This window comes from Mustela nivalis (assembly GCF_964662115.1).
Source record: "Mustela nivalis genome assembly, chromosome: 7".
Taxonomy (NCBI): domain Eukaryota; kingdom Metazoa; phylum Chordata; class Mammalia; order Carnivora; family Mustelidae; genus Mustela; species Mustela nivalis.
Window position 1 is genome coordinate 103,765,817 of NC_139026.1, and position 26,889 is coordinate 103,792,705.

General features: G+C 57.7%; 3 protein-coding genes across 4 annotated transcripts; all 3 read right to left on the bottom strand.

The window, feature by feature from the left end:
- Window positions 1–759: 759 nt before the first annotated feature.
- On the bottom strand, window positions 760–7,382 carry GNB3 (G protein subunit beta 3). 2 transcript variants are annotated; one of them, XM_082742606.1, is made up of 12 exons: window positions 7,269–7,347; window positions 6,353–6,500; window positions 6,016–6,102; window positions 5,700–5,738; window positions 4,347–4,453; window positions 4,202–4,265; window positions 3,919–4,081; window positions 3,763–3,829; window positions 3,466–3,667; window positions 2,215–2,431; window positions 1,243–1,368; window positions 938–1,024 (listed from the first exon to the last, which is right to left on the bottom strand). In XM_082742606.1, exons 3-11 carry the CDS (start codon window positions 6,070–6,072, stop codon window positions 1,262–1,264), a joined length of 1,023 nt encoding a protein of 340 aa, XP_082598732.1. In that variant the 5' UTR covers window positions 6,073–6,102; window positions 6,353–6,500; window positions 7,269–7,347; the 3' UTR covers window positions 938–1,024; window positions 1,243–1,261. The 2 variants fall into 2 exon arrangements, with proteins under 2 accessions (XP_082598731.1, XP_082598732.1); XM_082742605.1 differs by having other exon boundaries at window positions 760–1,368; window positions 7,269–7,382.
- Window positions 7,383–7,562: 180 nt separating this feature from the next.
- P3H3 (prolyl 3-hydroxylase 3) lies at window positions 7,563–18,745 on the bottom strand. The gene is made up of 15 exons (XM_082742597.1): window positions 18,047–18,745; window positions 16,992–17,144; window positions 16,480–16,681; window positions 16,274–16,405; window positions 15,687–15,823; window positions 15,154–15,243; window positions 13,917–13,969; window positions 13,724–13,791; window positions 13,494–13,618; window positions 10,169–10,270; window positions 9,685–9,835; window positions 9,346–9,463; window positions 9,193–9,268; window positions 8,246–8,386; window positions 7,563–8,107 (listed from the first exon to the last, which is right to left on the bottom strand). The coding sequence occupies exons 1-15, from the start codon at window positions 18,542–18,544 to the stop codon at window positions 7,940–7,942; spliced, it is 2,214 nt and encodes a 737-aa protein (XP_082598723.1). The 5' UTR covers window positions 18,545–18,745; the 3' UTR covers window positions 7,563–7,939.
- Window positions 18,746–19,459: 714 nt separating this feature from the next.
- GPR162 (G protein-coupled receptor 162) lies at window positions 19,460–23,180 on the bottom strand. Its single transcript, XM_082742600.1, has 4 exons — window positions 22,174–23,180; window positions 21,286–21,475; window positions 20,507–20,664; window positions 19,460–20,199 (listed from the first exon to the last, which is right to left on the bottom strand). The coding sequence occupies exons 1-4, from the start codon at window positions 23,038–23,040 to the stop codon at window positions 19,648–19,650; spliced, it is 1,767 nt and encodes a 588-aa protein (XP_082598726.1). The 5' UTR covers window positions 23,041–23,180; the 3' UTR covers window positions 19,460–19,647.
- Window positions 23,181–26,889: the final 3,709 nt, after the last annotated feature.

Genomic DNA, 26,889 nt, shown 5'->3' on the forward strand with positions numbered 1-26,889 from the left:
CTGGTGATTCTGTTATCTTTTATCTATTCCCCATCCCTTTCCTTGCCCCCCTGTCCTAACGCTCTTATTTTATTTTTTTTTTAAAGATTTTATTTATTTATTTGTCAGAGAGAGAGCGAGGGAGTGAGCGCCCAGGCAGGGGAAGCAGCAGGCAGAGGGAGAAGCAGGCTCCCTGCTGAACAAGGAGCCTGATGCTGGACTCGATCCCAGGATTCTGGGATCGTGACCTTAGCCAAAGGCAGCCAGCAGCTTAACCGACTGAGCCCCCAGGGGTCCCTCCTGCTCTAGATTTCTTGCCATCTCCCTCCTGCCTCGTTTTCCTCCAGTCTCCCCTCCCAACATTTCATCAACCTACACTGCTGCCAGGGTGACCTTTTGGAGAAACACAACTGACCGTGTGACTCCTCTGCTCAGAACTCTTCAATGGCTCCCCATTGCCCTTAGGATAAAGTCTCCGCTGGTATTCAAGGTCTGCTATAATCGGATTCCTTCTCAGCATAACCTTCCTATACACACGCAGGTGGGCCAGTGGTAGTGAATCACTGGACAGATGCTACGCTGGCCACCTAGTGAATACCTTCTCCTGATCTGTCTCATGCCTTCTCCATGAGGCTTGGGCTTCCACCTCCCCCGTACTTTCTGCCCCCAAGCTGTTTGGTACCCAGCCTTTATCACTGCACCTGTAATAACTCATTACTTAAGTTGGGCCTGTGTCTTTTTGCAACAGAAGTGGGGCAGAAGCCAAACATCACAGACATACACCGGGCACTATGGTTTATTGCAGGTCCTTTAGGAGGGAAATAAAGAAGGTAGAAAGTGGAGAAAACCTGAAGAAGGGGGCCAGGATCCTAATGTGTGCCAGAGCCATAGTCACAGGACTGAGCACCCTCTGCCACCCAGGTCTGGACAAAGGTAGTGGCTCTAGGGGGGCGGAATTCCAGGGGCCGGGGCCTCAGACCAGAAGCCTGCCAGGCCCACCCGGTGCTGGTGAGGGGCCAGTTATCCTTGCTCAGGACAGGAGAAGCTGCAGGACCATGGAGAGGGGAGGCCATGAGAGGAGATGGGGCAGTTCTTTGCCCCTGTGTCCCTGATGCTGCCTCCCAAAGGCTTATTCCCCATTTTCCCCACTGCCCTCAAAGGATAAAGCTGGGTGGGGGGTGGCAGCTGGGGCATAGAAGAAAAAAACCTTAAAAGAAAATGGGGCAAGGGAGGGGGCCGCTGATCGTCTTCATGGCCTTTTACCTCCTCTCCTCCAGCCTCCTTAGTTCCAGACTTTGAGGAAGCTGTCCCAGGAGCCAGTGGCCACAGCCATCCCATCAGCTGTGACCCCCAGGCAGCTGACCCTGTTGTCATGGCCAGAGAGCATGCCTGAGGAAGAGGGAGACAAGTCAGCCTGTTAGCCCATGCTGTTTTGGCAAAGAGCACATGTGCGTCTGCAGGAATCCTAGGTTACATTGGCCATGGACTCTCAGCCTTTGGCGGGGACTCAAAGAGGATTACCCTAAGGGGCAGGGTTTCTCTTGAGGCCAATCTCTGTGGAGGGTGGGATGGGGGTGCCTAGAGGGACAGGAGAGGTCGGCCACACCAGTGTGCTATGAAAAAAGCAAGGAGCACCTTGATGGACCCTAGAAAAGGGAGAGGTAGCTCTTTTGTCTCATTCCTGAGTTTCCAGAGGAAGAGACTGAGGCCCAGAGAGAAGTGACTTGTCCTCAGGCCTTCGGACCCTAAGCAACAGAATTCAGATTTGGATCCTGACTCTCTGGCCAGAGGTATTTTCATTCAGCACCTGGCCTCTCCCAAGAGAAGCCACACAATCTGATTCAGCTTCAGATCAGGGTGGTCCTCGTTAAGCCCCTAGGTTGGGGTGGCCTTGATTCTGCTTATTACAGTTCCCCGAGATTGCCCCTTGCTCCAGTGGATGGCCCTGACACTTAATAGGCCCTGGAAATCCAGAAGTGACTGGACATTCAAGGTCCACGGGTCTCAGGTGACACAGAGGCTCCTTTGGCAGAAAGCAGCTAGAGCAGTGGGTGGTGGAGGCAGGCCTCTAGAGATGAGGGTCCTAGCTTGGGAAACCAAGGGGGACTGGATTCCAAGGGTAGACCTCAGTGTCATTCAGTAATTAGGGCACAGGGGAAAGGGTCCCAGAAAAGAGAGCTAGTAGGAAGGTCCTTCCCGCTGAGGTGGCAGTAGGGGGGCGGGGCTGGCCCTTACCCACACGCTCACACTTCATGGAGTCCCAGACGTTGCAGTTGAAGTCGTCGTAGCCTGCAAAGAGCAGGCGGCCACTAAGGGAGAAGGCCACAGATGTGATACCACAGACGATGCTCTCGTGGGAGTAGGTTGTCAGCTCCTGGTCTGCTCGCAGGTCAAACAGGCGGCAGGAGGCATCATCCGAGCCTGTGCAGATGGCCTCTCCATTGGGGAAGAACTGAGGGTACAGGCAGCATGGGGGTCAGGACTCAGACCTGGGTGGCCTGAGACCTCTCCCATCCTGAGGGCTCCAGGGCAAGCGCTTTCCCGCAGCCTCTGCCTATCCTGTCCCCGGCACTCTTCGCCAATGACATTTGTCCCACACCAGCTGCATGCCAGTGGCTGCCCTACACCCTCCACTGCCCCTCACTGCAGAGCTGAGCCGCAGGCAGGCATTATTTCCCTGTTGCCAGCAGGAGCACGAGGCTGAAGGAGGGCGGGCGGCTTGCCCAGGGTCACGTGGCTAGAAGGGCGGAGGCTGTCCCCAACTCCGACTCTGGGCTCCTGGCTGGATCAGGGTGTGGACACATAGGGCCAAGGGCAAAGGCATGACCTGAATCTCATCACGCGGAAATGTCAGATAAACTCAAAGGGACACAAAGCTTCAAGAAAATGGGGTGGCACTCTTTTTAAAGAGGTCAATGGCCCGAAAGACAAAAAAAGGTAGAAAAAAGTTTTTCGGGTTTAAAAGAAAGTGAAAAGATATAACAAGGGAATGCAATGCATGTTCCTAGTCAGAAAAAAACATGGCTTTTAAGGATATTCTTGAGATAACTGGTGAAACAAGAATGGATATAGGCTGTGGACTCTACTGTGTCATTATTCAATCTTATTTTAAGAATTATACTGCGACCGTGTTAGAGAGTGGCCTTGTTTTTAAGGGATACAGAGGCATGGTATCTGCAACTTAGTCTCCAAAGAGGAAAAAAAAAAAGATAATAAAATATATCTAGGTGTCTGTGTCTGTCTCTCCATCCATCCCTCCCTCCATCTACGGAGAACAATAAGGCAAACATGGTCAAATGTCAAGAGTGAATATGGGTGAAGGGTAGATGAGGGCTGTTTGCGTGACTCATAGCCTTTCTGTAAGGTAAAATTATTCCCACCAGGGAAATTAAAAGGAGAGGGGGAGGGAACTAGGGAAGGAGTGCAGGATGTGTGGGGGTGCCCTGTGAGGATGTCTCGGGAGCTGGGGCGCAGAGGGGTGCTCACGCAGATAGCGTTGATGTCCGACTCATGGCCAGTGAAAGTCTGCCGACAGGTTCCCTCCCGCACATCCCAGAGCTTGGCGCTGGCGTCACAGGCTCCCGAAATGAAGAGCTTGAAGTCAGGAGAGACAGCCAGACTCATGCAGTCCCCTGTGTGCCCCACAAACACTGTCTTCTGCTGCCCGGTCTCGATATCCCACAGAGCACTGGCGGGAGGAGGGAGGACGCTGTCACCCTGTCACAGAAAGGCCAGGACAGAGCCGCACCCCAAGGCCCAGCATCCACAGCGTTCAGTCCTCACCAAGTGGTGTCCCCGGAGCTAGTCACGATGTTGTTGTCATCCAGGAAGCGGCAGCAGGAGAGATAACCTGGGGGTGGTGAGGACAGCGCCCTGGCTGCAGAGTGGAGTCCCTGGGCCTCTCCCAAGAGGGATGGGAAGAGAGGGTCACTCACTCACCTGTGTGAGCAGAGAGCTCCCGGCTGACCTTGACATTGCCCTCACGGGACTTGAGGCTGTAGATGGAGCACATGTTGTCCAGCCCCCCACAAGCCACGAAGTTCCCTGATGGGGCGTAGGCACAGGTCATGACCCAGGAGGAGCGCAGCGGGATGGCATGCACCTGCAGGAGGGTGGGCAGAGGCAGGAGCTGAGCTGAGCTCCCGGGTGGGGAGGATGGAGGCGAGGAGGCACAATGTCCCCCAGGAAACGGATGACAATGGGGGGCTGGTGAGGCCAGTACCTTATTGGTGGTGTAGGTGTCCCACACGATCAGCTTCCCATCTTGCGAGGCACTTACCAGCAGCCTGGGGACAGGGCAGCCCACGTCACCCAAGCCTCTCCTTTCTGCCTCCCATCCCCACCCCTGGGTGGCCCTCAAGCCTCACTTGGAATCGGTGGCCCAGTGCATAGCATAGATCTTGGCCAGGTGTCCCCTTAACGTCCGCCGTGTCCGCATCTGGACTCTTCCCACGACCTCTAGGCCCGACACCAGCTGCAAAAAAGGAGACACTAGAAATCAGGGTGAGTAGGGCACATGTCTGGATATCAGTGTCATGGCCACCAAAATCTGGACCAGGTTCTGTTCAGGCTCTGGGGTCAGGCCCCCAGCCTTGGAGAAATATGTCCCTGCCCTGGGGCGGCTTCAACCGAGTGGGAGAGACCAGACATGGACAGTGGCACATTGCCAAGTGTTTAAGAATCATCTCTCCAGTGTGGGCTGCTGGAGGAGATGGGGGCGGGAGAGAGCTGTCCATCATGGACATACTCCCACCTTTACCAACTTCAAGCTGCCAGCCTGAAGTCACTGAACACGGACTTGGGAAGAGAGGCACACATCCACTATCCTGAGGCCCTAGGAGGCCTGGTCCCAAACAACACTGTGGCCTGTCCCACACGACACTCTGGCCTGGCTGTCTCTTCCACTGGCTTCCCTGGGGCAGCCAGGGCAAACCTGAACTGCACCTCCTGAAATTTGTGGTCCTATGGCCCTTACACTCCACCCAGTCTCTCAATTTAGGCTGGGGCTCAAGTCCATGGCCTTGACTTGTCATTTACTTGCTTTGTTGTCCTGGGCAAGTTGCTTACCCTCTCTGAGCTTGTTTCCTCGTCTGTAGAATGAGGTTTATAGCATCAACTTATGGGGTTGTCGTAGAAATTAAATGAAATTATGTATTGAAGCAACTTAGCCCAGTGTGGGGCTCACGGCAAGGGTTCGATGTTCACTCTCACTATTAGTGTATTTAATCCGACATGAGATGCTGCCAACTCTACGAAGCACCATGCTTTTAGGTATCACTGAGAAAGGGAAAAAATGCTGCCAATTCTAATTGTAAGGCATTGCCTATTTTGGGCTGCATCTCAATCTCAGAGATGTCAAAATGTGAAAATACGTGACTTAGAATTGATGCAGTACACTATTAGGAGACTAGAAATCGCTCATAAGTCCATCCCTCGCTTCCTCCTCGCCACCCTGCGAGGGGGTATAACCATCCTCGCCTTCTGTTTGAGGACAGAGACAGCATCTGCAACCTTAGCTTCCAATAAGGGGCCTGGCCCAGAGCAGATCTCACTAAATGTTTGTTGAATGAATTAATTAATGCCGTTCCTCATTCCAAGGACACGCTGTACTAAAGCTCGGGCACCAGGCTGTTGCTGGTCAGGGAACTCCCCTCCTTTCCCCTCCCCGCCCCTCCCCTCCCCTCCCCTGGCCCTGCTTCAGGGGGACAGGGAGGTCTCACCTCTGCCAGAGTAATGTCAGCGCAGGCTTTCCGGGCATCCTGGGGGGAAAGCAGCCATCAGGCGAGCATAAGGGCAAGGTGGGGGTAGTGGGTGCATGGGCCTCTGAGGCGGATGGGCTTGGGCCTAAGGGTTTGGGGGGCATCTCAAATATGAGACCCAAGTTCAGAAAGTCTCTGGTCACTTCCAGGTCAGGGGGCTCTATGGTGTTGCTCAAGAGCTAATCCAGCCTCCTTCCCCCACCCCCAAGTCCACACTCCCTCGTGTCCCGGGTTCCATGTTTTCTAGGGTCCCCTGACGGGAGAGTTCTGGGGTTACAGCAATCTGCTTCTTGAGCTGCTCCGCTTCCTGCCGTAGTTGCTCCATCTCCCCCATGGCTGACTGGTTGAGGGGTAGCTCCGGCTCCTGTCAGGAACATAGGATAGGAGTGGGTGGTCCCCACCCAGCCATGTTCCTGCCCCTTGCGCCCACTCCAGACTCAAGGCCTGGAGTCCACTACAAGAAGCAGAGAGATGCCTGGGGGGCAGGCCGCACAGCTCCCCACAAGCCCCTCCACGTCTGGAGTCCTGTACAGCCAAGCCTGGCCCTCCCCGAGCCCTCCCTGCAGCCTGCAGCCCCCAGCCCCGGCCCCAGAGCCACGCCAGCTCCCCCTTACTTGGACTCTGACTGGACCTCTCCCGGGTTTCCAGGCGCCTCTTCACTCCCTCAGCAGCGATGCCAACCCGTCACCTGCCCCAGCTCTGCTGCCAGAAGAGCTGGCCTGGCCTGGCCCCAGCTCTGGGTGGGGGGGGTTGGGGGGAGCACTGACAGAGAAGGTAGGGCCGACGACAACGATGACAACAACGTCAGGCAAATGAAATCAGCTGGCAACGGCGGGGGGGCGGGGGGAGAGGGCGGGAAGGGAGGTGTGTGGCTTCTAGAGAGACTTGGGCCCAGCCTGGGGTGGGGTAAGTGTGAGCAAGAGTGGGGGGCTATAAAGAGGAGCAGCCCCTCACCAGCCCTGGGGGGAGGAAGGGTTGAAGGGGTGCTTCTCTGGCCAGTCTCCTCGTTGGCAGAGATAAGAGCATCAGGCCCCATGGGATTAGAGCAAAGCTGTGAGGATTAAAGGTTGGGGTCTGGGAGGGGTACAGAGGAGTAGAAGCAACCACAGCTCCAGCCCCCCCCCCAGCCCCAGCCCCCACCAATGCTGATGATTGTGGCAGTCAGGTCCTGCCTAGCAACCAGTCCAGGAGCCCGAATATGAGGGTGAGAGGTGGCCTATTATCGACATCCAAGATTTTGTCTCTAAGTTCAGGGTTGTGGGGAAGGGGGTTCAGGTGAATACGGGGAGGGTGCAGGAGCTGAGATTAGATGGGACTGATCTGGATAATCCTTCTTCTCAACAAACCCTAACCAGCTGCCCCTGGGTCTGATCCTGGGGGGTTGGGGGGATGGGGAAAGGTACAGGGGATTCAGAGAGAAAGACTACACAGGGTTGGCCCTGCTTTGAGTGGACCAAGGGTGGGAAGTGGAGCGCAACCCCAGCCCGGCTTCCATCTGGGTTTGGCCCACTCCTTGCCCCCATGACTCACGGAGTCCTGACAGGGTTGTGAGGCTGGAATCAGAGGATCAGGCTGCCCTACGTCTTGGCTGAGCTCAGAGAGGGAAGACAGGGCTTAGAGTCAGAGGCCCAAGGAGCAGCTGTCAGAAGTTTGGGTCCATTTGCATGTGGGGAGCAGGTGGCCGAGATTTCCCTGACAAATCACAGGCTTTGAGAGGCCCCGCCTCTGGGAGGCCCAGAGACACCTGTCTCCTCCCAGGCCAGCCACAGCCGCTCCCCTGATGCAGACACCACAGAAACCATGATACCCTTGACTGGCCCTTGATTGAGGGATCTTCAGTTCTTTATTACATGCTGGGACAGGGCCCTGGGTTTAGCCTCCCTCTCATCCTCCACATGTGAAACAGTCAGGCCCTCTCCCCTGCCACTTCTTTCTAGGAAGGGATTGTGTCCTCAGTCTGTCCTAGGTCTTTCCTCAGACTGGAGGTCCATCAACCAGGCCTGGTGTGCTTTAGGCTAGTCAGTGCAGTGTCCTCTGCGTCCAGGGCTGGACAGCCCTTGTGATCCCCAAGGTAGGAGGGGTGCAGGGACAGAGAGCTCACTGTTCTGCTCCCGTCACATGGGGGCTTCTCGTGGGTCCTGGCATCAAGATGGTCCTTCACCCGTCAAGTGGCCACATCCCCGAGGAGCTGGCTCAGTCCTTCACAGTTCCTCTCGGACCCGAGGCGGTTTCCCAGCCTTGTCCTGGACTTGCGGAAGCCTGCGGCTGGGGGGTTCTGGAGAAGGGTCTCTGCTGGGCATTTCTTCCTCTTCCTCCTCCTCTTCCTCCTCCTCTGGCTCCTTCAGCAGCTCTTTGGCTTCTGTCCACTCCTGAGCGGTTGGAAGGAGAGCGTGGCCCAATCCCCTGGGTCACCTTGCACCCAGGACCCTCAGTGGGATGTCCTGGCCCCGCCCCTCATCCTTCACACACCAGGAGGGAGAGAACTTCCTGCTCCCGTTCCTCCTCACCTGCTCCCTGTGCTCAGGTGCCCACGTGTGCCACAGGGCCAGGGCGCAGCGCCGTCCCCGAGTCACAGCCCATACACCGTGGGGATTCTCTCCACCGGAGCTAAAGGCCACGAGGCGTCCACAGCGAGGACGAACCTGAGCCTAAGGGGTAAGAGCAGGTTCAGTGCCACAGAGGGGGGCTCTCAGAGAACTTGGCCTTGACTCCCTAATGCCAGGAGGCGGGCCAGGGCGCAAGAGTTCAGCTCTCCTGCCCGTCACTTCCCACTCCTTAATTCAGGGACGCTCCTGAGGGGGAAATGGGAAGTTGGCCTCCACTTGGGGAGCACAAACATCAGACTGAGGCTAGAGGAGTCGGAGCCAAAGGAAAGGGGCCTTCACAGAGGGCCTCCCCACCCCCTGCCCAGGCCTTGACTTTTCCTGCCCAAGCTTTGAACCCCAGGTGTGACGCAATCTGAGGGCATGGACGCGGTATCAGGCTCTGGGGATTGAGGATAAGGATCTTGGGGACATTCTTCCACCTCGGGGAGACCAGGGGTCATCGGTAGCTGGTGGCGGTTAGCAGAGAAGGAGGTGGCTGGGTAAGACAGAGCAGTAGATGACGGACAATTCACTGTCCTACTCCTTCTGTCCAATTCCAGCCCCTGGTTTCTACCTGGACTAGGACCTTGGGGACATGTGAGCTTTACCCACCCTCCTTGAGGGAGTGAGGCAAACACTGAAGGCAGGGTTTGGAGGGGCCACTGACATCTCCCGGGGAGCTGTAATCCACTTCCGCCAGAACCCCTAAACCCAGACAAGTGGTGGACAGGGCCGGGGAGGCCAGGAAAGGAAAAGATTAAGGGGGACCCAGCCATTTCCCTGCATTTGCCTCTGGGAAGCTTCTGTTTTGAATTCAGAGCCCACAGCTGGGCTCTCCACCACAGCCCCACACCCCCCACCCAGCTTACTGTGACCGTGAGGGCATTGGGCTGTGTGAAGAACAGGTCCCCACCATGGAAGTCATCATTGAGGTAGAGGAGCCCACTGCAGAGGAAGAAGGGTGGCAGACAGTGAGACCCCAAATCGGGTCCACCTGCCTGACCGCCTGGGGGTCTGCCCACCTGTAGTCTCGATAGGTGTAGGCTGGGGGCTCCCGCCAGCACTCCCCAGTGTCAGGGTCCAGAACGCAATTGTCTGCATGGACCGGGTGACTGAGGTCCATGCGCTGGTCTTGCTCGCCTGGGAAGCAGAGGGGCCTGGTGAGTGCCCCAGTGCCCATCCACTGCCGCCCACACTCACCCTGCACCTGCCGGGACCACAGCTGGCTGGGTCAATCGCTGGCCCTCACCCAGGCGAGGGAGTCAGAGAGCCCACCAGGGGTGGATGCAGAGGGGGTGCAGGGCCCAACCCGGGGCCGGGGCTGGGGCTGGGGAGGAGTGGCTAGGCTCCCTGGTAGTTACCTTCTATGGCGCTCCGGCACACCAGGTGGGTGAAGGAAAGATGCAGGGGCTTCTCTGGGGAGAAGTAGGCCTGTGTCAAGGTCCTCACACGCTCGCTCACCTCCAGAAGGAGCTTAGCCCCCTGACTGCCCACGGCCCCAGCCTGGGCCAGCTGCAAGCCAGGAAAGGAAGGGCAGGAAAGGAGGGGGCCAGGGAAGGGCAGGCCTGCCCCAGCCCCTGCCCTACTTCCATGCTCTCCACCCACGGGTTTGGCCTCAGCGGCCAGCTCTGTCCATCACCCCAAACTGCTCCTTCCATTGGCTCTGCGACCATCACCCAGGTCCCTAGGTCTCAGAATACCTCTCCTCCCACCGCCCTTGACTCTAGGCAGGGGATTCAGGCACTCTCAGTCCACAGGAGATGCCCAGGTCTGGGAGCCCAGCCCCCTGCCTACCCTCTTCTCCGGTTCTGGGCATCAGCCCAGGGAACAGGGGTCTCCTCTCACCTGTGCAGCCTTGAGCACCGTGAGCCCTTCGAAGCGCTCATGGGGGGTGTGAGGGGAGCGGCGGCCACGATAGCCAGACCTGGCTCCAGCCTCAGCAGCGTCCTATGGAGGAAGAGAGGCGGCCGGGGAGTCTCACTCTCTGGGTCCTAGGCCATCCCCACCTCACTGTCCACAGGGCTGCAAGACCTTCCTCCAATCCTCCCACTCCCCGGAAGGGGCTAGAGGCCCCCAGGGTTCTCTGCTGGCTCTCTTCCCTGAGCTGCTGCCCCTTCCCACAGAGCAACTATTTTCAGGCCTATATTGTCACTCTCTGGTAAACATCTGGAATTCCACTGGCCTATGGGGCTGTGCCCAGAACTCTGGAGAGCTTCCTACAGCAGGGAAGGGGCCTTTGAGAGAGTAAGGCCTGTTGGGGAAAGGGGGCAGGAAGGGCTTGATCATTCATTCCCGATGACCCAAGGTTAGAGGAGTCTTTCCAGAAACAGGGCCCCAGCAGGAAGTTTGACAGGCCAGGTTCTGGCTGGCTCAAGGTGGCTCCCCATCGGCCGAGGTGCCTCTCTCTGACACCCTTGACATACTCTTGGAGGATGTGAGAACCCTTGATGCTCAGCCCCAACTACCACCTACATGAATCCCATCACATGGGTGTCTCCTGATATTTGAATGTCCCTTTCCTGACACCTATTCTTTTGGCTGCTTTTTGTAACCACTACCCAGTTATCCTGTATATAAACCCCATCTCTGAGAGACCACCTACTCACCCAAGCCATCTAACTTTCCATTCTTGTATTTATTCATTCAATAAATTTGTACTGAGGGCGCCTGGGTGGCTCAGTTGATTAAGCAACTGCTTTCGGCTCAGGTCACGGTCCCGGAGTCCCAGGATCGAGTCCCGCATCGGCTCCCAGCTCCATGGGGAGTCTGCTTCTCCCTCTGACCTTCTCGCCTCTCATGCTCTCTCTCACTGTCTCTCTCTCAAATAAATAAAATCTTTAAAAAAAATAAATTTGTACTGAGCACTTCCTATATGCCAGGCACTGTTCTAGGCACTGAGGACACAACCGTGAACACACTCTCACGCAGTTTATATTCTGAGTAAACAAATAAACAAACCAGATTTAAGGAGCCACTTGAATACGTGAGAGAAAAAAATGTTCCGGGCTTCAGAAACCACAAGTGCAAAGGTCCTGAGGCCAGAATGAATTTAGTGTGATGAACAGAAAGGAGGGCCGATCCTTGGAGTTATTCCTGACTCCAACCTTCCGTTGTCTTCCACCTAGATTTAGCCCTGAACTTCTCTATATTTGACTTTCTAAATATTTCTCATCTGTCCACCTCTCTTCACTCCCTTGAAATGAGGACCTAACCTAAAGCCATGGCACTCCAGCATCACCCAGAAGCCTCTCCTCCTTCTTTTCCCCGTGCATTCTCCACAGTGCCACTAGAGGGATCTCACGGCTTCCTCAGGATGGTGACCCCAGACCCTACTGGGCGTGTGGAAAACCTAACCCCTCCTTAAATTCTCCTATGAGCTGTCCACCACGGACCAACTCCTTGGCAGGGGACAGAAGGCCCTTCGTCACTGCGCCTGTGCCTCCACCTCTGGCTTCTCTCCCCTATCCTTTCTCTGGATAGCATATAGCCTGAGGACACAGCAAGCGCTAGTCCTGAGCACTTTTTTTTTTTTTTAAGATTTTATTTATTTATTTGACAGACAGAGATCACAAGTAGGCAGAGAGGCAGGCAGAGAGAGAGGGGGAAGCAGGCTCCCTGCTGAGCAGAGAGCTCGATGTGGGGCTCAATCCCAGGACCCTGGGATCATGACCGGAGCTGAGGCAGAGGCTTAACCCACTGAGCCACTCAGGCGCCCCCAAGCACTTTTTATATTCTCCAAAAGTGTTACCCAGGACTACCTGGGTAATAAAAACCGTAAAAGAACCCACTGTAGTTAGCCCCATTTTACAGATGAAGGAACGAGGCTCAGAGACATTAAAATACGTTGCACGAGGTCACCCAGCCAATCACTGCTGGGGCTGACACATGTTCTTTACTCCTGGAGTTTTCCTCAGTGGTCAGAGGCCCCTCCATCTTCTTTCTTAGGGCCTGGCTCTCCTCCCCTTCTCTGCCTTGTTAACTCATCCTTAAACCTGAGCTCAAGGGGCACCTAGGAGACTCAGGCAGTAAAGCATCTGCCTTCAGCTCAGGTCATGATCCTGGAGTCGCCGGAATCAAGTCCTGGGATCAAGTCCTGTGGCTAGCTCCCTGGTGGCCAGGTCCCCGCTAAACAGGGAGTCTGCTTCTTCCTCTGCCCCTCCCCACCTGCATGCGTGCACGTGTGCACTCGTGTGCATAAGTGTACACCCCCTCTCTTGCAAACAAATACATAAAATCTTTTTTTAAAAAAAGACAGTTTGAATGCGCCCCTCAAATGCCCCCCCCAAGAAAGCCTTCTGTGACTTGGCATTTCAGCACTTATATTTGGCTGGGTACATACTGCTTTTTTTTTTTTTTTTTTTTTAAAGATTTTATTTGACAGAGATAGAGATCACAAGTAGGAAGTGAGGCGGGGGGGGGGGGGGGGCTGGCGGAGCAGGCTCCCTGCCGAGCAGAGAGCCCAACACAGGGCTGGATCCCAGGACTCTGAGATCATGACCTCAGCCAAAGGCAGAGGCTTAACTCACTGAGCCACCCAGGTGCCCCAAAGGTACATGCTTCTTGTAGCCACCCTCCCCACCCCCACACCCCCGTCTACCAATATGTCTCACTGTCTGATGCCTCCTCTATCCAGGGAGCTCCTGAACGCATGTCTGAGCTTACCTACCTCCCCCCCGGAACCCAGCAGTTCTGAGTACACAGCAGATACTCAGTAAGTGTGTGTAGAAGGCAGGCTAACCTAGAATGAAGATGGAAGCTTCCCGAAATGGCGGACTCAGCCTGGTCGATATGGATCATTCCACCCAAACTCGCAGGGGATTCAACAGGTGGGGAGAGTAACCCGTATGCCCCTTCAGCCGCTGGCCAAGCCTTAATTAAATTCTTGGCCAACTAACCAAGGAATCCTCACCTGCACACTCACTCTATTTTATGCCCTTATGTTTTGTTTTGTTTTGTACTTTCTAAGAATTTCTCGCAAGATCCTTCTGTAAAGAGTGACCATCCACCCTATGCCAGCTAAGTTGAAAGGAAAAGAACGTGTTCCACCGTGGTGGTGGGGGGGGGCGGGCAAGCGCCAAAGCTGCTGGAGAACCAGAGAGGGCAGGAGGGGGATGCTGTGCCAGAGGTCCCTAAACAGCCGAGGGTGCCACCTACTCACAGGTCTTCTTACCTTGGCCAGCTGCAGCAACACCCCACACTCGGTGGGTGTGAGCAGCCCGTCCAACACCACCCGCTCTGACCCATTCAGCTGTCTTGCATCCTGGGTCAGGGTGACTCCCTCCAGGAGGAGCACATCTGCAGGAGAAGGGACAGAGCAGAGGGGGGTTGAGCGCCCCCTGAGGGCAGACCCACCGGGCCAGACCCTTGAGGCTCCTGCTTCCTGCTCTCCCAGGGACCTACCCTTCCAGTGAGTCAAGGGCTTCGGCTGTGGCGGCTCATGGTCCCAAGGCCTCTTCTCTTGATCCTCTCTCAGGGGTGAGAGATGTGCTCAGTGCATGCCCGGCCTTGCAGACCCATCTTCCCCAGACCTCCCAGGACCCCTCCCTCGCCTTCAGCTCAGGCCAGTCCCCTCCTACCATAGGGCATCTCCTACCTGAGCTTTTCTCTAAGTGCCTCGGGGATGACAGCTGCTGGAGTCCAGGGATCCTGGGAGAGCCAGGAAAAGTGCCATCACCCACCAAGTCCAGCCCAAATTCCTGACATTATTCGACTCCAAACTACCACACTGAGGTCCTCCAGCTTCCAGGAGGAAGGCAGAGGCCGGGAAAAGCTCTGGCCTCATTGTCCGGAGCCCCGGGAGCTGGGCCAAATTCCACCAACATCTGCTCGTGTGGCACTACTGATCAGGTGGTTTTCTAACAGCTTCTTCCATGGAAGCGGAATGCGTGGAGATTTTTCATGTAAGGTTCACAACAGTCTTACGTATTAATGTGCCTATTTTGCAGTGGAAGAGACTCAAAGACACAGAGAGGTAAAGTAACATGCCCAAGAACACACAGCTAGCAAGTGACAAAACTGGGATTCAGACTAGCTTTCGAGGGGTACCGGGGTCTCTGTTGGTAAAGCATGTGACTCTTGATCCTGGGGTCCTGGGGTCCAGCCCCATGTTGGGTGTGGAACCTACCTAACATACACACATAGATACATACTAAACTAGCTTTAGAGTCCACACTTGGAGCCAGCGGTTCTCAACCAGGGAGAATTTGTCCCCCAGGGTTAGGCAATGTCTGGAAACATTTTTGATTGCCACGACTCAGAGATTACTATTGATATCTACTGGGCAGAGGCCAGGGAAGCTGCTGAACGTCCCACAAACCCCAGGCAAAGAATGATCCCCTACAAAGAATGATCAGGTCAAAATGTCAATGGTGCCAAGAAGGTGGGGAAAATGCTTTATGTTATTGTCCTAGCAGAGAACAAACCCTCTGCCCTTCAGTTTCCTCATAACAACAACAACAGTAAACAAAGCAGCAGGAACAGAGCTTTCCCTACTATGTAGCAAATGATATGGCTTCAATAGTTCTATGAGAAAGGTCTGATGAGCCCATTTTACAGGCAAGGAAATTGAGGCGGAGGCAAGTGAAGGTCCAGAGCTTATTTATGGCAGAAAAGAGATCAACACTTAGGCCTGCATGACCCCAAAGCCACCCTCTACTGCAGGCACCCGCTTCTGTCCCTGAGACACTGCAGACTCCTCTCCAAGTGTCCCAGGGGTGTGGGGACTGGGAAGCCTTGTTGCAAACCGCAGTGACATAAACGTAGGGCATCACTGTTCCCTTCCTCCTGGGGGAGCACCAAGTGGCAGGATGGGGACAAGGGGAGATACTCACAGGATCCTGGAAGCTGGCCCCCAGGTGCTCCATGGCATAGTACAGCTGTCTCTTCTCCCCCAGGGATCGTAGGATGAAGCGCTGGATGTCCTGAGGTGGGGTGGGCATCAGGGGGAAAGGGGTGAGGTGAGGAGTGAGGAGAAGTCGAGTGGGGCAGGGAAGTTAAGGCATGGCAGGCCCAGGTTCTAGGGGTCAGCCTGCACGCTCCTAAACCCTTCCCTGTGCCTTCCTGTTCAACAGTTTCAGGGTATCTGTGCTCAATGTGTGGGGGGGGGGTTGGGGGAGGGAGTGCCTGTGGCACAGGAAGGCACATGAGGGAGGGCAAGTAGGGGTGAGGTGAGGGCAAGAGGGGAAGGGCTGGCACTTGGACTCAGAAAGTCAAGTCTGCAATGGGGAGCAGGGAGGGGAGACAAGACAGATGCTGGGCTTGGGGTTGCCTGTGGTGCCTAGCTGTGGGGACAGAGTCAAGGCTACTTCTCAGTTCTATTTGATTTAGGGTTACCTCATAGGGTGAGCATGGGGCAGAGGGTTACCTCTCGTGGACCGAGGCCAGGTCTCGGCTCTCCCAGCTGGGCCTGGTACTCATTCAGAGCCTTCTTGGCAGGCTCGTCCTCCGGGTAGAAGAGCAGAACACTCAGGACATTTTCCACAGCCTGGGACAGATTCCCCACTGGAGACAGAGCAGTAGGGCGGGGTGGGGCACAGAGTGAGAATGACAGCGGTCCCCGGGCAGAGGCAGGGAAAACAGGTGGACAGAGGCAGAGCCAGAAAAGTGGTCTCCTGACGCCAAACAACTCCAAAACTCCCCTCCCACCTGGCCAACGCACTCAGCCATCGCTTCTTTCCAAAGCTCACTCAAACATACCTGGGCAGGATAGGCAGAGTTCAAAGGGAAGGAAGAGAGAAGGGAATTAAAGAAGATGAGAAGCAGCAAGGGCAGAAGGACCTTTCCATAACGGTGCCAAAGGAGAGCCAGGGAGAGTCCTCCTGACCAGCTACAGATTGAGAGACAGATGGGAGGGATGGAGAGAATGAGGCTCAGGATATGGACAGAGACAAACCTTCACTTCCCCTGTTTCCAACCCCAGTCACCCCCAGGGCTCACCCTTCCCCAACTGACCCTGAGCATGGGCCTCGTGCAGCCGCCTCAGCTGGCTGGGAAGGAAGTCAGGGACAGGGAAGCTGCGCCCAGGACGTGTGGCCATGTCTCCCACACAGCGCTGGCGGCACTGCAGGACCCGAACCCAGTGGCCTGCAGACAACACACGTGAACCACTTGGCTTGCAACACTCTTTTCCGTGGGGCTGTGAATCCCCAGCTCCTTACCGGCAATGGTCTCATAGAGGCCCCCCTGGCTCCCAGCTCCTTCCTCCTCTTCTTCCTCCCTCTGCTGCTCCTCGGGCCCCTCACAGCCAGCCCGGCAGCTCTCCATCTGGGCCAGGCTCTCCTGCAGGGCCTCCTCCAGCCTGGGCAGTGCCAGTCCTGCCTCCTGGCGCCCCAGTAGCTCCAGGCCATCGTCATAGGCTGCCTGTGGGGGAGGGGAGTGGACAGTCACCCGAGCTCCTGGAGGCAGGGTGCCAAGCAAGACTGGGAAGCAGAAAGAAGGGGAGGGGTATTGGTCACATCTGGGGCATGGACTCCAGGTCCCACTTCACCTTGGTGAATATAGGGCCCCAGGATCAGAATGGACATAACAAAGGACTTTAGGGATCCTTGGGAAGGCCTAGAGAGGGACTCTCCAGGCAGGGTTACCAAGGACAGTACTCAGGTCTCCTGATGCCTGGGCCACACAGGTCCCAGTCCAGTGAGCCCTGTCTACCTGGCCAAAGGTGTCTCACCCAGTGTGGTGGTGTCTCCAGGTCCCGGAAGCTTTGTGGCCGCACCCGGGACATGCGTCTGTACTTAGCCATGTCCTCCCGCATCTGCAAATGTGTTGGGTTTGCTACAAAGAAGGTGTGCGCTGCAGCCGCTGCCAGGTCCAGCTTCTTCAGCTGAGAAGCAGGGAGGATGAGGGTCAGTGCCCTCCTGCAGGGGTGTCAGACCTCTGCCCACTCACTGCCACCCCCCCCAACCACACCTGGAACTGCCCCAGAACCTTATGGAAGACTTGTCAGTCAGAACTGATTACTTCCCAACCTCCAGAGCCCCCAGAAACCAGTACACTGGGGAAGCTCAGGAAAGAAGGGTTTGAAGACTTTGGAGTGGGTGCCATACCGCAGAGGCAACTCAGGGTCCCCCTTTGGTAGACAAGGCGGCGAGTGATGGCTAAAGTGATGTGGGGAAGTGGGGGGAGACCCGAGCGACCGGCAAAACCCGCAGGTCTCTAGGACCCTGGGCTGAGGTGTGTGTGACCAGCCCCCCCAACCCCAGCCACGTAGGCAAGAGCTACCCAACTGGTAGCTGCGCAGTGTCCACTGCCCGCCCCGCACATGCTCGGCGTCAGGGCGGAGGAGCCGTGCCCCTGCCCCGCAAAGCCTCACACTCAATTCCTCCCTCCCCGTGCTTCCTGTGCCGCTGCGGGGTTCCTCCATCCCCTCCACTTCCCTCCTAGGAAGAGACGGCTATCATTCCACGTAGATCTCAGGAAGACCTAACGTTTCAGGCCCCTTCCCTCCATCTCCGATCTGGTCCCCACCCCCTCAGGATTCCATCCAGCCCCGCTCCAACTCTGCTCCCACTCTCCCTTAAGCTGTCCCTCGGCGACCTCAGTGGGTACTTGACGCCGTTTGGATGGGACAGACTCACAAGGAGAGTGCCCGCTGACCGCCCCCACCCCCCAGCCCCACCCCGAGGCCCGGGCGCCGGCATTCCGCCCCCTCCCGGCAAGCTCCAAGTAGCGGCGCAGCGCGGGTCAGGGCAGGACCCCCGAAAGGGGCCCGGGCGGCTCCCGCACCTGGTAGTAGGCCCTCTGCAGGTAGTTGTAGGGCTCCCGGCGGCGGAAGGCGTCCCGCAGTGCGCTCCCCACGCGGAGCCGCGCGGTGCCCCCGGGGCCCAGCTTCTGCGCCCCGCACTGGGTCAGGCACTCGGCCCGGCGGAGCGCCGCGCGGAGCAGCAGCCGCTCCCAGGCCCCCTGCGCAGAGCCGGGCCCGGAGTCAGGCCCCGGGGCGTCAAGCAACACGGCGGGGAGAGCGGCCCCCGGCTCGGCCGCACAGCGCGCCCCGCAGTCCTGCCGCGCGCGGCCCAGCGCCGCCTGGCTCCGCAGCGCCTCCCGCAGCAACGCCACCGCCGGCGCCCAAGCCCCGGCCGCGTAGGCGCGCAGCCCGTCCGCGTACAACAAGTCGGGGGCCTGGGGGGGCGCCCCCGGGGACAGCGGGACCAGGCCTGGGGGCTCGGGGGAGCCCGGCGGGGGCAGCAGCAGCAGTAGCAGCAGCAACCGGAGGAGCCGGAGCATGGTGCCAGGGGCGCCGGCCGGCTGCCTAAGCGGAATGCGGGAGCCGAGAGGGAGAGAGAGGGAAGGGGGGAGGAAGAGGGAGGGGAAAGGAAGGAGAGATGGAGAGGAGGGAGGAGAGGAAGAGAGAAGGAATGAGCGGGGCCACGGAGAGCTGATGCAGCCCAGACTCAGCCCTGGCAGAGGCCAGTGTGAGAACCAGAGAAGTCGGGAAGCCTGGCAGAAAGTGGAGAAAGCAGTGTTTAAGAGGAGGGACAGTGTGGGACGAAGAACAGGCCCTGAAGAACAGATGGCAAACGGCTGGGACTGGAGGTTGGGACTGGAGCGGGACTTGTGCTTTGGAAAACATCCTGGGAAGCCTCTTAGGACCCTTGACTCCAACCCCTGGGCCCATGGGGTCAGAGTAACCCTGCAGCTGTGTTCCTCTCCGCTCTGTGCCTGCCCTACCTCCACTCTTGGGTCCAGGACAAGGAGAGTGGATGCCTCCCCCACACCCACCCACAACCACTTTTGGAAAAAGAGCCTTAGAATGCAGCATGAGATGCAGGCCTGTGACACCAACTCAGGCAAATCCTTTCCTGCCCAGAAAGTGAGGCCTAGGTGGATCTGGGGGAAGGAGGAGAGTTGGGGCATGGCACCTGGAATCCCACTCTGAAGCTACTTCACAAATCTGGACAGAGATCCTTCACACCCCAAAGCAGCAAACTCGAGTGTCTCCCCATGCCCATGTCCATGCCCAGCACAAGATGCTCTTATAAGCCTGTCCCTCTGCATGTCTTCATGTTTGAATTTGTCTTTGTCCGGGCATCTTTTGGTGCCTCTAGTCACTGCCCCTACTCTATTTGGTCTTCTATGAGCCATTCCACCCCCAAGCCTCCCATCATACCCTCTACCACCCTAGCACACAGGACACCGAGGTTTCCATGGTAACACTTCAGGCTTTAATACATTTTGCTAAGAATGATGGAAGGTGAGTAGGACATCTGGTCACTGAGATGGGAGACAGCATCGGGCTCCAGGCCCCAGATCCAATGCCCATCTCCACGGAGTCTGGAGGTGTTACTCACCCAGGGCCTGTCCTCTGAGTCCTGCAGGCCCACTTGGGCTCAGAGGGTCAGCTGGGGGAAAATGGGGTTACCTGGGCCCCAGGATCCTCCCCAAGGTCTTGCACTCCCCTCACCTCCTGTCAGGGAGCAGCGTCTCCCTGCACTCAACCCCAAAGGAAGTCCAACGGCTCTATTGTCAGGGGACCCAAGGGAGAGCCTGCGGGGTGAGAGGCCCAGGGGCCTGGGCCGGCGAGGAGAGGGCCCTGGCGAAGCAGTCGGAGAAGGCAGAGGTGTCTCATCAATGAAGGTGGTGATCTCTTCCCGGAAGAAGCCAGGACCCCGTGGGGGTCCCCCACCTGACCCCAACATCCCACCCTCCAGGAATTGGCGAAGGCTGGCCAGCCCCCCACCTTCAGCTTCTTCCTCATCCTCCTCATCCTCCAGCCTTTGTCTTCGCCCCAGGTACTCAGGAGGGCCCCCCAGGGCTCGGCTCTGAACCGGAAGGACCCGGATGTCATCAGAGGATGACCACTTATGCAGGATGGAGCCTGGTGCCCGAGGAGTAGAGAAGATGTTGGTCTCATCGTGGGACAGACGGCGGGACAGAGGGACCTGGGGAGAGGAGCAGGGAGACTCAGGGGTGCTATAGGGACAAAGGGGGGTAGAGGCAGGAACCAAAGCGGGGACTTGGCAAGATGCCTCTCTACCCCCTTAAAATTTTGCAAAACATTCTCTGATGGGCAAACCTGGTTCTGAGGGGTCAGAAGGGGAGCGTCTCTTGCCACACCTTTCTTTCACCTACCCCTTAGGGGCCCTGCAGGTCAGGGCTAGGGAGTGGGGAGTCGGGATCGTCAGCAGAGACTGGAGACAAGTAGTAAGGGGGTATCCAGAGAAGGAGGTACACTCCCTAGCCCCATACCTGTAAGTAGTGGACCCTCTCAAGAGGGGGAAAGAGCATGTGCCTTCCAGGCAGCAGCTTCACCTGGGAAGGGTCCCTGCCCCCGGGTCCTGTGGCACCATTAGCATCAAAGCGCACTTTGCACACTCGGCCGTCTGCATAGTCATCACAGCCTCCATCTAGGAGAGAAAAGGGGCAGGGTGGTTACAGACAGGGAATGCCCACGCCCCTCCCGGCCCCCTTTAAAACCTCCTGCCCCCTTTATAAGCTTCCGGGAGAATCCTGTTCCCACTAGTCTATAATCTCTAAGAGGAAAAGCAAGAGTGTCTAAGGTCTGCTGCATTCACTGCTAAGTCCCTAGTGCTTCATACATATAGACAGATTCACTGAAACAGTTACAACCCCGCCCCCAAGAACTGTCCCTATAGCTGGGGGGGTCTCTCTCAGGGAGCTTAGCCTCCCCTCTGTACCACAGCCTTCCTTTAGGGTTGTCTTAGGACTCTGGACTGTTTCTCAGGCACTCGGCCTGGAGTGCGGAGGCAGAGCTGGGTAGTGTGGGCTTCCGGAGGGAAGCCGCCGCCGGGTGCAGGGAGCCCTCGGTGCAGGAGGAAGCCGTGGGTGCACATCGGGGTGCGTGATTAGAGAAAGGGGGAGACTGGAGTCAGCCCAGGGGCGGCGCAGGTTCCGTCCAGCAGGGGGCACTCCAGGGGAGCCCGTCCCCGCGCAGGGAAGGGCCAGTAGAAAAGGGCAGGAAAGGGAGCCGAAGCCGGGGAAAGCCAAAGCCCAGGCCTTCCTCTGACCGTCATCGCCATCCTCTTCGGACATGATGGCCACGCACTGCTCCCACACCGTGCGCACGTCAGCGCGGTAGCGCTCGCAGGACCAGATGAAGGAGGGCAGCAGCAGCGTCTGTGCCATGGAACACCACAGCACCGCCAGCACCATCCAGGGCGGAGCCGAGTCCGACTTAAGGGAGAAGAAGCTCACCACCTAGCGGGAGGATGGGGAATGGAGCGGGGTCACCACCGGGCGCACAGAGGTCCCACTTGACCCCAGATCCAGTATTCTAGTGCAGTGGGTGGACAGACGGGAAAGGATCGCCCACTTCTCAGAGGATCATGACAGAGGCAAAGTCGGAGGTGGAGATGGGATGAACAGAGGGGAAGGGACTGATTCAGAGGAAGGTCAGGGGTCAGGGACTGGAGATAAAGCCCTGAGGTCCAGAGGGATGGAAGCAGACGTGATACAGAAAACTTGAACACAGACAGAAATTCAGGAACCGGGACTAGACAGGGATGCAAAAAGCTGGGGTGGTGGCGCGAGCTCTCTGGGTTTTCCACTGGAGTGCTCAGAGACCCTGTGGTGTGTCCCCTAGAGCGTTAGGGAATGGGGACGGGAGCTGGGCTGCTGGATGGTAGGTCCGGGGGCTGAAGTGTGGAGCCATAGGAGAGATGGAGGATGGGTGGTGGTGTGAGCACTAGAAACCGGAAAACAGAAGACGAGGCTGGGGGTAACAGGAATGAGGAGATGGGTGATAGAGGTGGGGGGGGGCTTACAGATGTAGTGGGGGTGGGCAGAAGAGAGGAAGGCGAATGGCTAAGCTGTTGTATGTCTGATGGGCTGGGAGGTCAGGTGAATGTGCTGGGGCCTGGATATCGGGGAGAACCGGTGGGGGACCCCAATCTCACCAGGATGGGCACCCCTGTGAGCGAGTCATAGAGAAAGACGATGGCGCTGACCAAGTTGGTGACCTGCAGGGATGTCTTGGCTGACTCGGAGCCATCCAGCGAGGACCGCCGCTTCCCTCGGGCATCCTCCACCACGATGGCTGGCACCTCGAAGGCCGGCCGGGTCCCCAACCCCCCGGCCCCACCCCCCTTGGCCCCACCCCCCGCCCCTGCTCTCCGGGCCAGCCGCGCCCTTCGGGGCCGGGCCCACAACGTCTGGTAGAAGGTGATGGCCACACAGACCAGCCCCATGACAATGCCCCCAAGGAGCAAGAGGCTGAAGCAGACGCCAAAACCCAGGCCGATCTTGGAGACTATGAACTGGCAGCCGCGGGCGTAGTAGCGCTCGCCGTTGTTGTGCCAGCCGATGGAGGGCAGTGTAGAGAGGATGAAGCTGACCATCCAGATGCCCATGACCGCGTGCAGTGCCTGCTTCTTGGCGTTGCTGAGGCGGTAGTTGACGGGCCAGCGCACCATCCACATGCGGTGGTAGGAGAGTGAGGCGACTGTGAAGCAGGTGGCCAGGGCCAGGGTGTAGTAGGTGGACACGAACACCTTGCAGATGCTCTCATTCCAGTCGTAGTCGGAGGAGGCCTGGCGCCGCAGCTGTACCACGGCGAAGGTGGTAAGGGGCACGGCCGCCATGAGTATGTGCGTGCCCGCCAGGAAGCAGAGCAGTAACTCCAGTGGCTTGTGCTTCTGCTGCTTGGCCGAGATGCTAAGAATGATCCAGGCATTGGCCAGCAGCGCCAGGAGCCCGCAGGCCAGCCAGGACAAGGCGTTTGAGCGCAGGGAGGCCTCCTCTGCCCCTGCCCCTCCCCGAGCCATCCTATCCTCCGGCCCCCCCACCCCCCTTTGGACTCCTGGGGGTGGGGGCTGGGTCTCACCCAGGAGCCCCACTCACACGCACACCCATGATGCGTACAATCCCTGCCCCTTGGTGAAGCAGACCGTCCCTGGGCCTACCCGGCTGCTCAGCATTGCATGACTGACCCAGCTAAGGGGCAGTGTGGAGGGCAGGGTGGGGAGGAGACCGAGGGTCAGCAGAGGTGGTCCTCAGCCTCCATAGTGGGTGGGAACCTTCCTGAAGTACCCCTCCCGTTGATGGGGAGGCAAGCTGATTGCTTTCCCAGCTATGAGGTTGACTGAGCGGCTCTGGTCCCCATGCCAGGACTTCTGGGTCTCTTCGTCCTCTGGTTCTTGACTAGTCAGGGATCTTCCAGGTACCCCAAGGGGTGTGGGGGGTGAGGCTCAGCCACCCGGACAAACTACAAGGGAGAAAGGACAGGTGGGAGGGGAAGGGCAAAGGCAGGGCCTAGGCTGGCCTCCGACAGATGTCTTGTGCCCCCCTTCTCTGGAAACTTATAGAAAGTTATAGAAATAACTGATTACTAGGGGTCATAGGGTCATTCAGAACATCCTCCTGCCTTAAGTCGGATGGCCAGTCACACAGCCCACACAGTTCAAGAGCCCTGCTTTCCAGACCAGCAGGAAAGAAGGTATTCTAACCTCCTGTCTCCTATCCCTTTCAGCCCTTTTTCCTCCCTCTGGCATTCCCAGGTCCCTTCTTATATCCCCTGCTCAGTACTATTCAATCCCTATCTTCATGTCCCTGACTCTCTCTTCAGACCTACTGCTGGCAGGTGCATGACTTGTTTCTTTTTTGAGGTTCCTGGTAAACTGGGATATGTATGCTATCCCAGCTCTTCCCCAGCGTTCCAGCTCCTGGGCCCAGGGGTCTTGGTGCCCAGCTCCATGTCCCCAAGCCTGTGTGATCCTCCTCTAGCTCATGGGGGATCTGGGAAGATGGGAGAAAGGAGGCTGGGACCAAGGGGAGGGGGGGCTAGGGAACCCGAAGGCGGGGAAACCGCTGACATCAGAAGCATCCAGAAATGGAAAGATGGGGAACTAGGGGGAAGGAGGAGAGTTTGAGCAGAAGAGAAAGAAAGAGGGGGCAAAGTGATAGTATCTGAAAATAGAAGGAAAGCCCCAGAGACCCCGGGAGAGGAGGGTTGGGAAGGAAGAGGGGCTCTGTGAAAGGAGGGAGCAGGAAACAGGGAGACTGAGAAGAAAAGCCCAGTGTTCAATAAGGTGCTGACTCCCACCCATAGACCTCCATTCTTTCCTCCCCTGCCCCAGCCTCAGTTTCCCTCTGATAGGAAGGAAGATAGTCCTGAATTTTGAGAAGCTGAGCTTCAGTGATTCCTGGGGAGGGGGCTAAGAGGAAATCAGGTGAAATCCTGAACAGAGTGGAGGCAAGAAGGATGAGCTAATGACTTTGGGGGGGAAACAAGGGTAAAAATGGGGCACAGCAGTAAGAGGGTCTACTTCCTGTGGAAGACCTCAGACCCTTGCCCTCCCTGAGAAGTCCTAGTCCACCCCCCACCTTTGTTCCATCCGGAGCCCAGTACACCCTAGTTGCCATGGTAATGGCCAGCCAGAGGGAGGTGGAAGGAATTGGTCAGAAGCGCCCCCCCACTACTCTCCCCTACAGCCTCGCACCCCTTTCCACCTACCCCCCACCCAGGTCCAGCGGGTGGGCTGTGGAAGAAAGAGACGGGGAGTCAGAGAGGAGGGAGGCAGGAAGGATGTGAAGGACAGAGAGGAGGTGAAGGACAGAGAAAGATCAGAGGAAGGTGGGAGGAGGATCTGGGGGACTCCACAGCGGACAGGGGTCCCTCGCCCTTCGGGGTGAAGGGGTAAGGTCAGGCGGCTCCTCCCTCCCGCCACCCACCGTGTACTCCCGGGCAGAGACAGCAGGTGGCTGGGGAGGAGGGGCCGGCCGGAGGGGAGAGGAGGCGGGTGGGGAGGAGGGGGCTGCGGGGATGGGGGCCGCGGGGATGGGGGCTGCGGGGCGACAGGGCCGGGGTCGTCTTACCTCTGGCTGAGTCCGGCACTGCCATGGAGACCGCACTCCCGACGCGGCTCGCCCGGGCTCCCGCCGCCTGCCGGCTCCAGCTCGCCCGCCCTCCTCCTCCCCTCCCTCCTTCCCTCCGGGCCTCCCTGCCCCCCCCCCCACCCTCGGTCCCAGCCTCCCGGGCTCGGTCCGCCGCTCACTCAGCCTCTGCCCCCCACCCCAGGTCTTTCGGAGCACCCCCCCTCTCCCGGAGACACGCCGCCCGTGAGCCCCGGGTCAGGGGGCCGGCAGGGAGCTGCTTGGGGGGCGCGGGGGCGAGTGCGGGGCGGGGAACTGGACGGCGGCGACTTGGAGGGGGAGGGGCAGGGAAGGCGCCGGCAGGGAGGGGGCGAGGACGCTGGCGGGGAACCGGCTTCATTGGTGAGACGGTTCGTGTCCTGCCCCCACCCCACCCCGCTTTTCGACACGAACACCAGCTCAGAGAGGCAGCTGGTGGTGCTCGGGGAGGAGGAAGCGTGTGTGTCAGTGTGTATCCGTGAAGGCTGCTCCCGCCTGGAGTGTAGCGCGGAGGGGCAAGTGCTAGAGGGTTTGCTGCTGGGGCGGGGGGGCGACACCGGTCTCAAAGAATGCACCCCCCCATACACACAGAGACCGCTTCTTCCTCCTGGAACACAAACTCTCACTTCTCTTGGGGATGCACACAATTGGCAGACACACATTACAGTTTCTCTTGGTCCTTTTTCTCCAGCACACACATATGTGTGTAGAGCACACACAACCCTGCGGCGTCTCCCCCAAAGTCTGGGCCTCCTGCACACACAGGACCCTGTGGGGTGGGCAGTGGGGTAATCGGGCTCCAAAGAACCCCTCCCCCCACCAAGGGAAACTTCACCTCCTTCCTCTGGCAAGCTTGGCAACCTCTCCTCTGGGCCTGATCCCAAAGATCAGAAGATCCTGGTCCCCAGAGAAGAGTCTGTCTGTCTGCCTGTCTCTCTCACATACACACGAACACACAGAGAAGAGCATTTTCTTTATAGTAAGTTTATTGTATTTTTCTGTGGCAGGGGCTCGAGTGGGCAGGAATACCAAGCAAGCAATGGGGAGGGAGGGAGTCCTCCTGGAAGGGGCAAGCTGGAAAGAGAAGATTAGGGTCAGGACTGAGACAGGTGGTGAGAAAGGGAAGGAAGGAGAGGCAGAGGAGGCTGGGGATCCTGAGAGAAATGGACCAAAAAGAGGAAGAAGAAGCCTCTTGTAACCCCAATTTTCCTGTATCCTGGATGGTTTGGAGGAAAGATGAAGGAAAGTACAGGGCAGGGGGATGGAAGCCCGGCTCTGTCACCCTTTACAGGAGTCCCTCAGATGGTTCCCTCTCCAGCCAACTCCCTGCCCCCTCCCCCTGGCAAAGCTCACCTTCCAGAAGGTTCTGCAACAGGGTGAATGGTAGGTCACTGGGCACTCTCTCTCTCATGGGGCCTGTGGCTCCCAGCCTGTGCTCTGATTAGGAGAACTGACAGCTTTGTCCTCTGGTAACAGGATTCTGCCACTGGCAGGTGAATAGAGGAGGGATTTCAGACAGGGGGGCTCCTCTTCCATGTTTCTGAACTCTCTGAGGCAAGCCCTTTCTGAGGTGGCGTGCTTTTACGAATCCAGAGCTTGGTCCTCGCCAGAGCTTGGTCCTCGGCATCAGCGACTAATCAGCTGCAGACATCTGTGTGGTACTTGTCTCTGTGTTCAAGGCATAGCCCTGGAACTAAGGGTTAGGAGACCCGGGCTCATCCTTTGGCACTGACTAGCTGTGTAACCTTGGGTGATCATCTGAC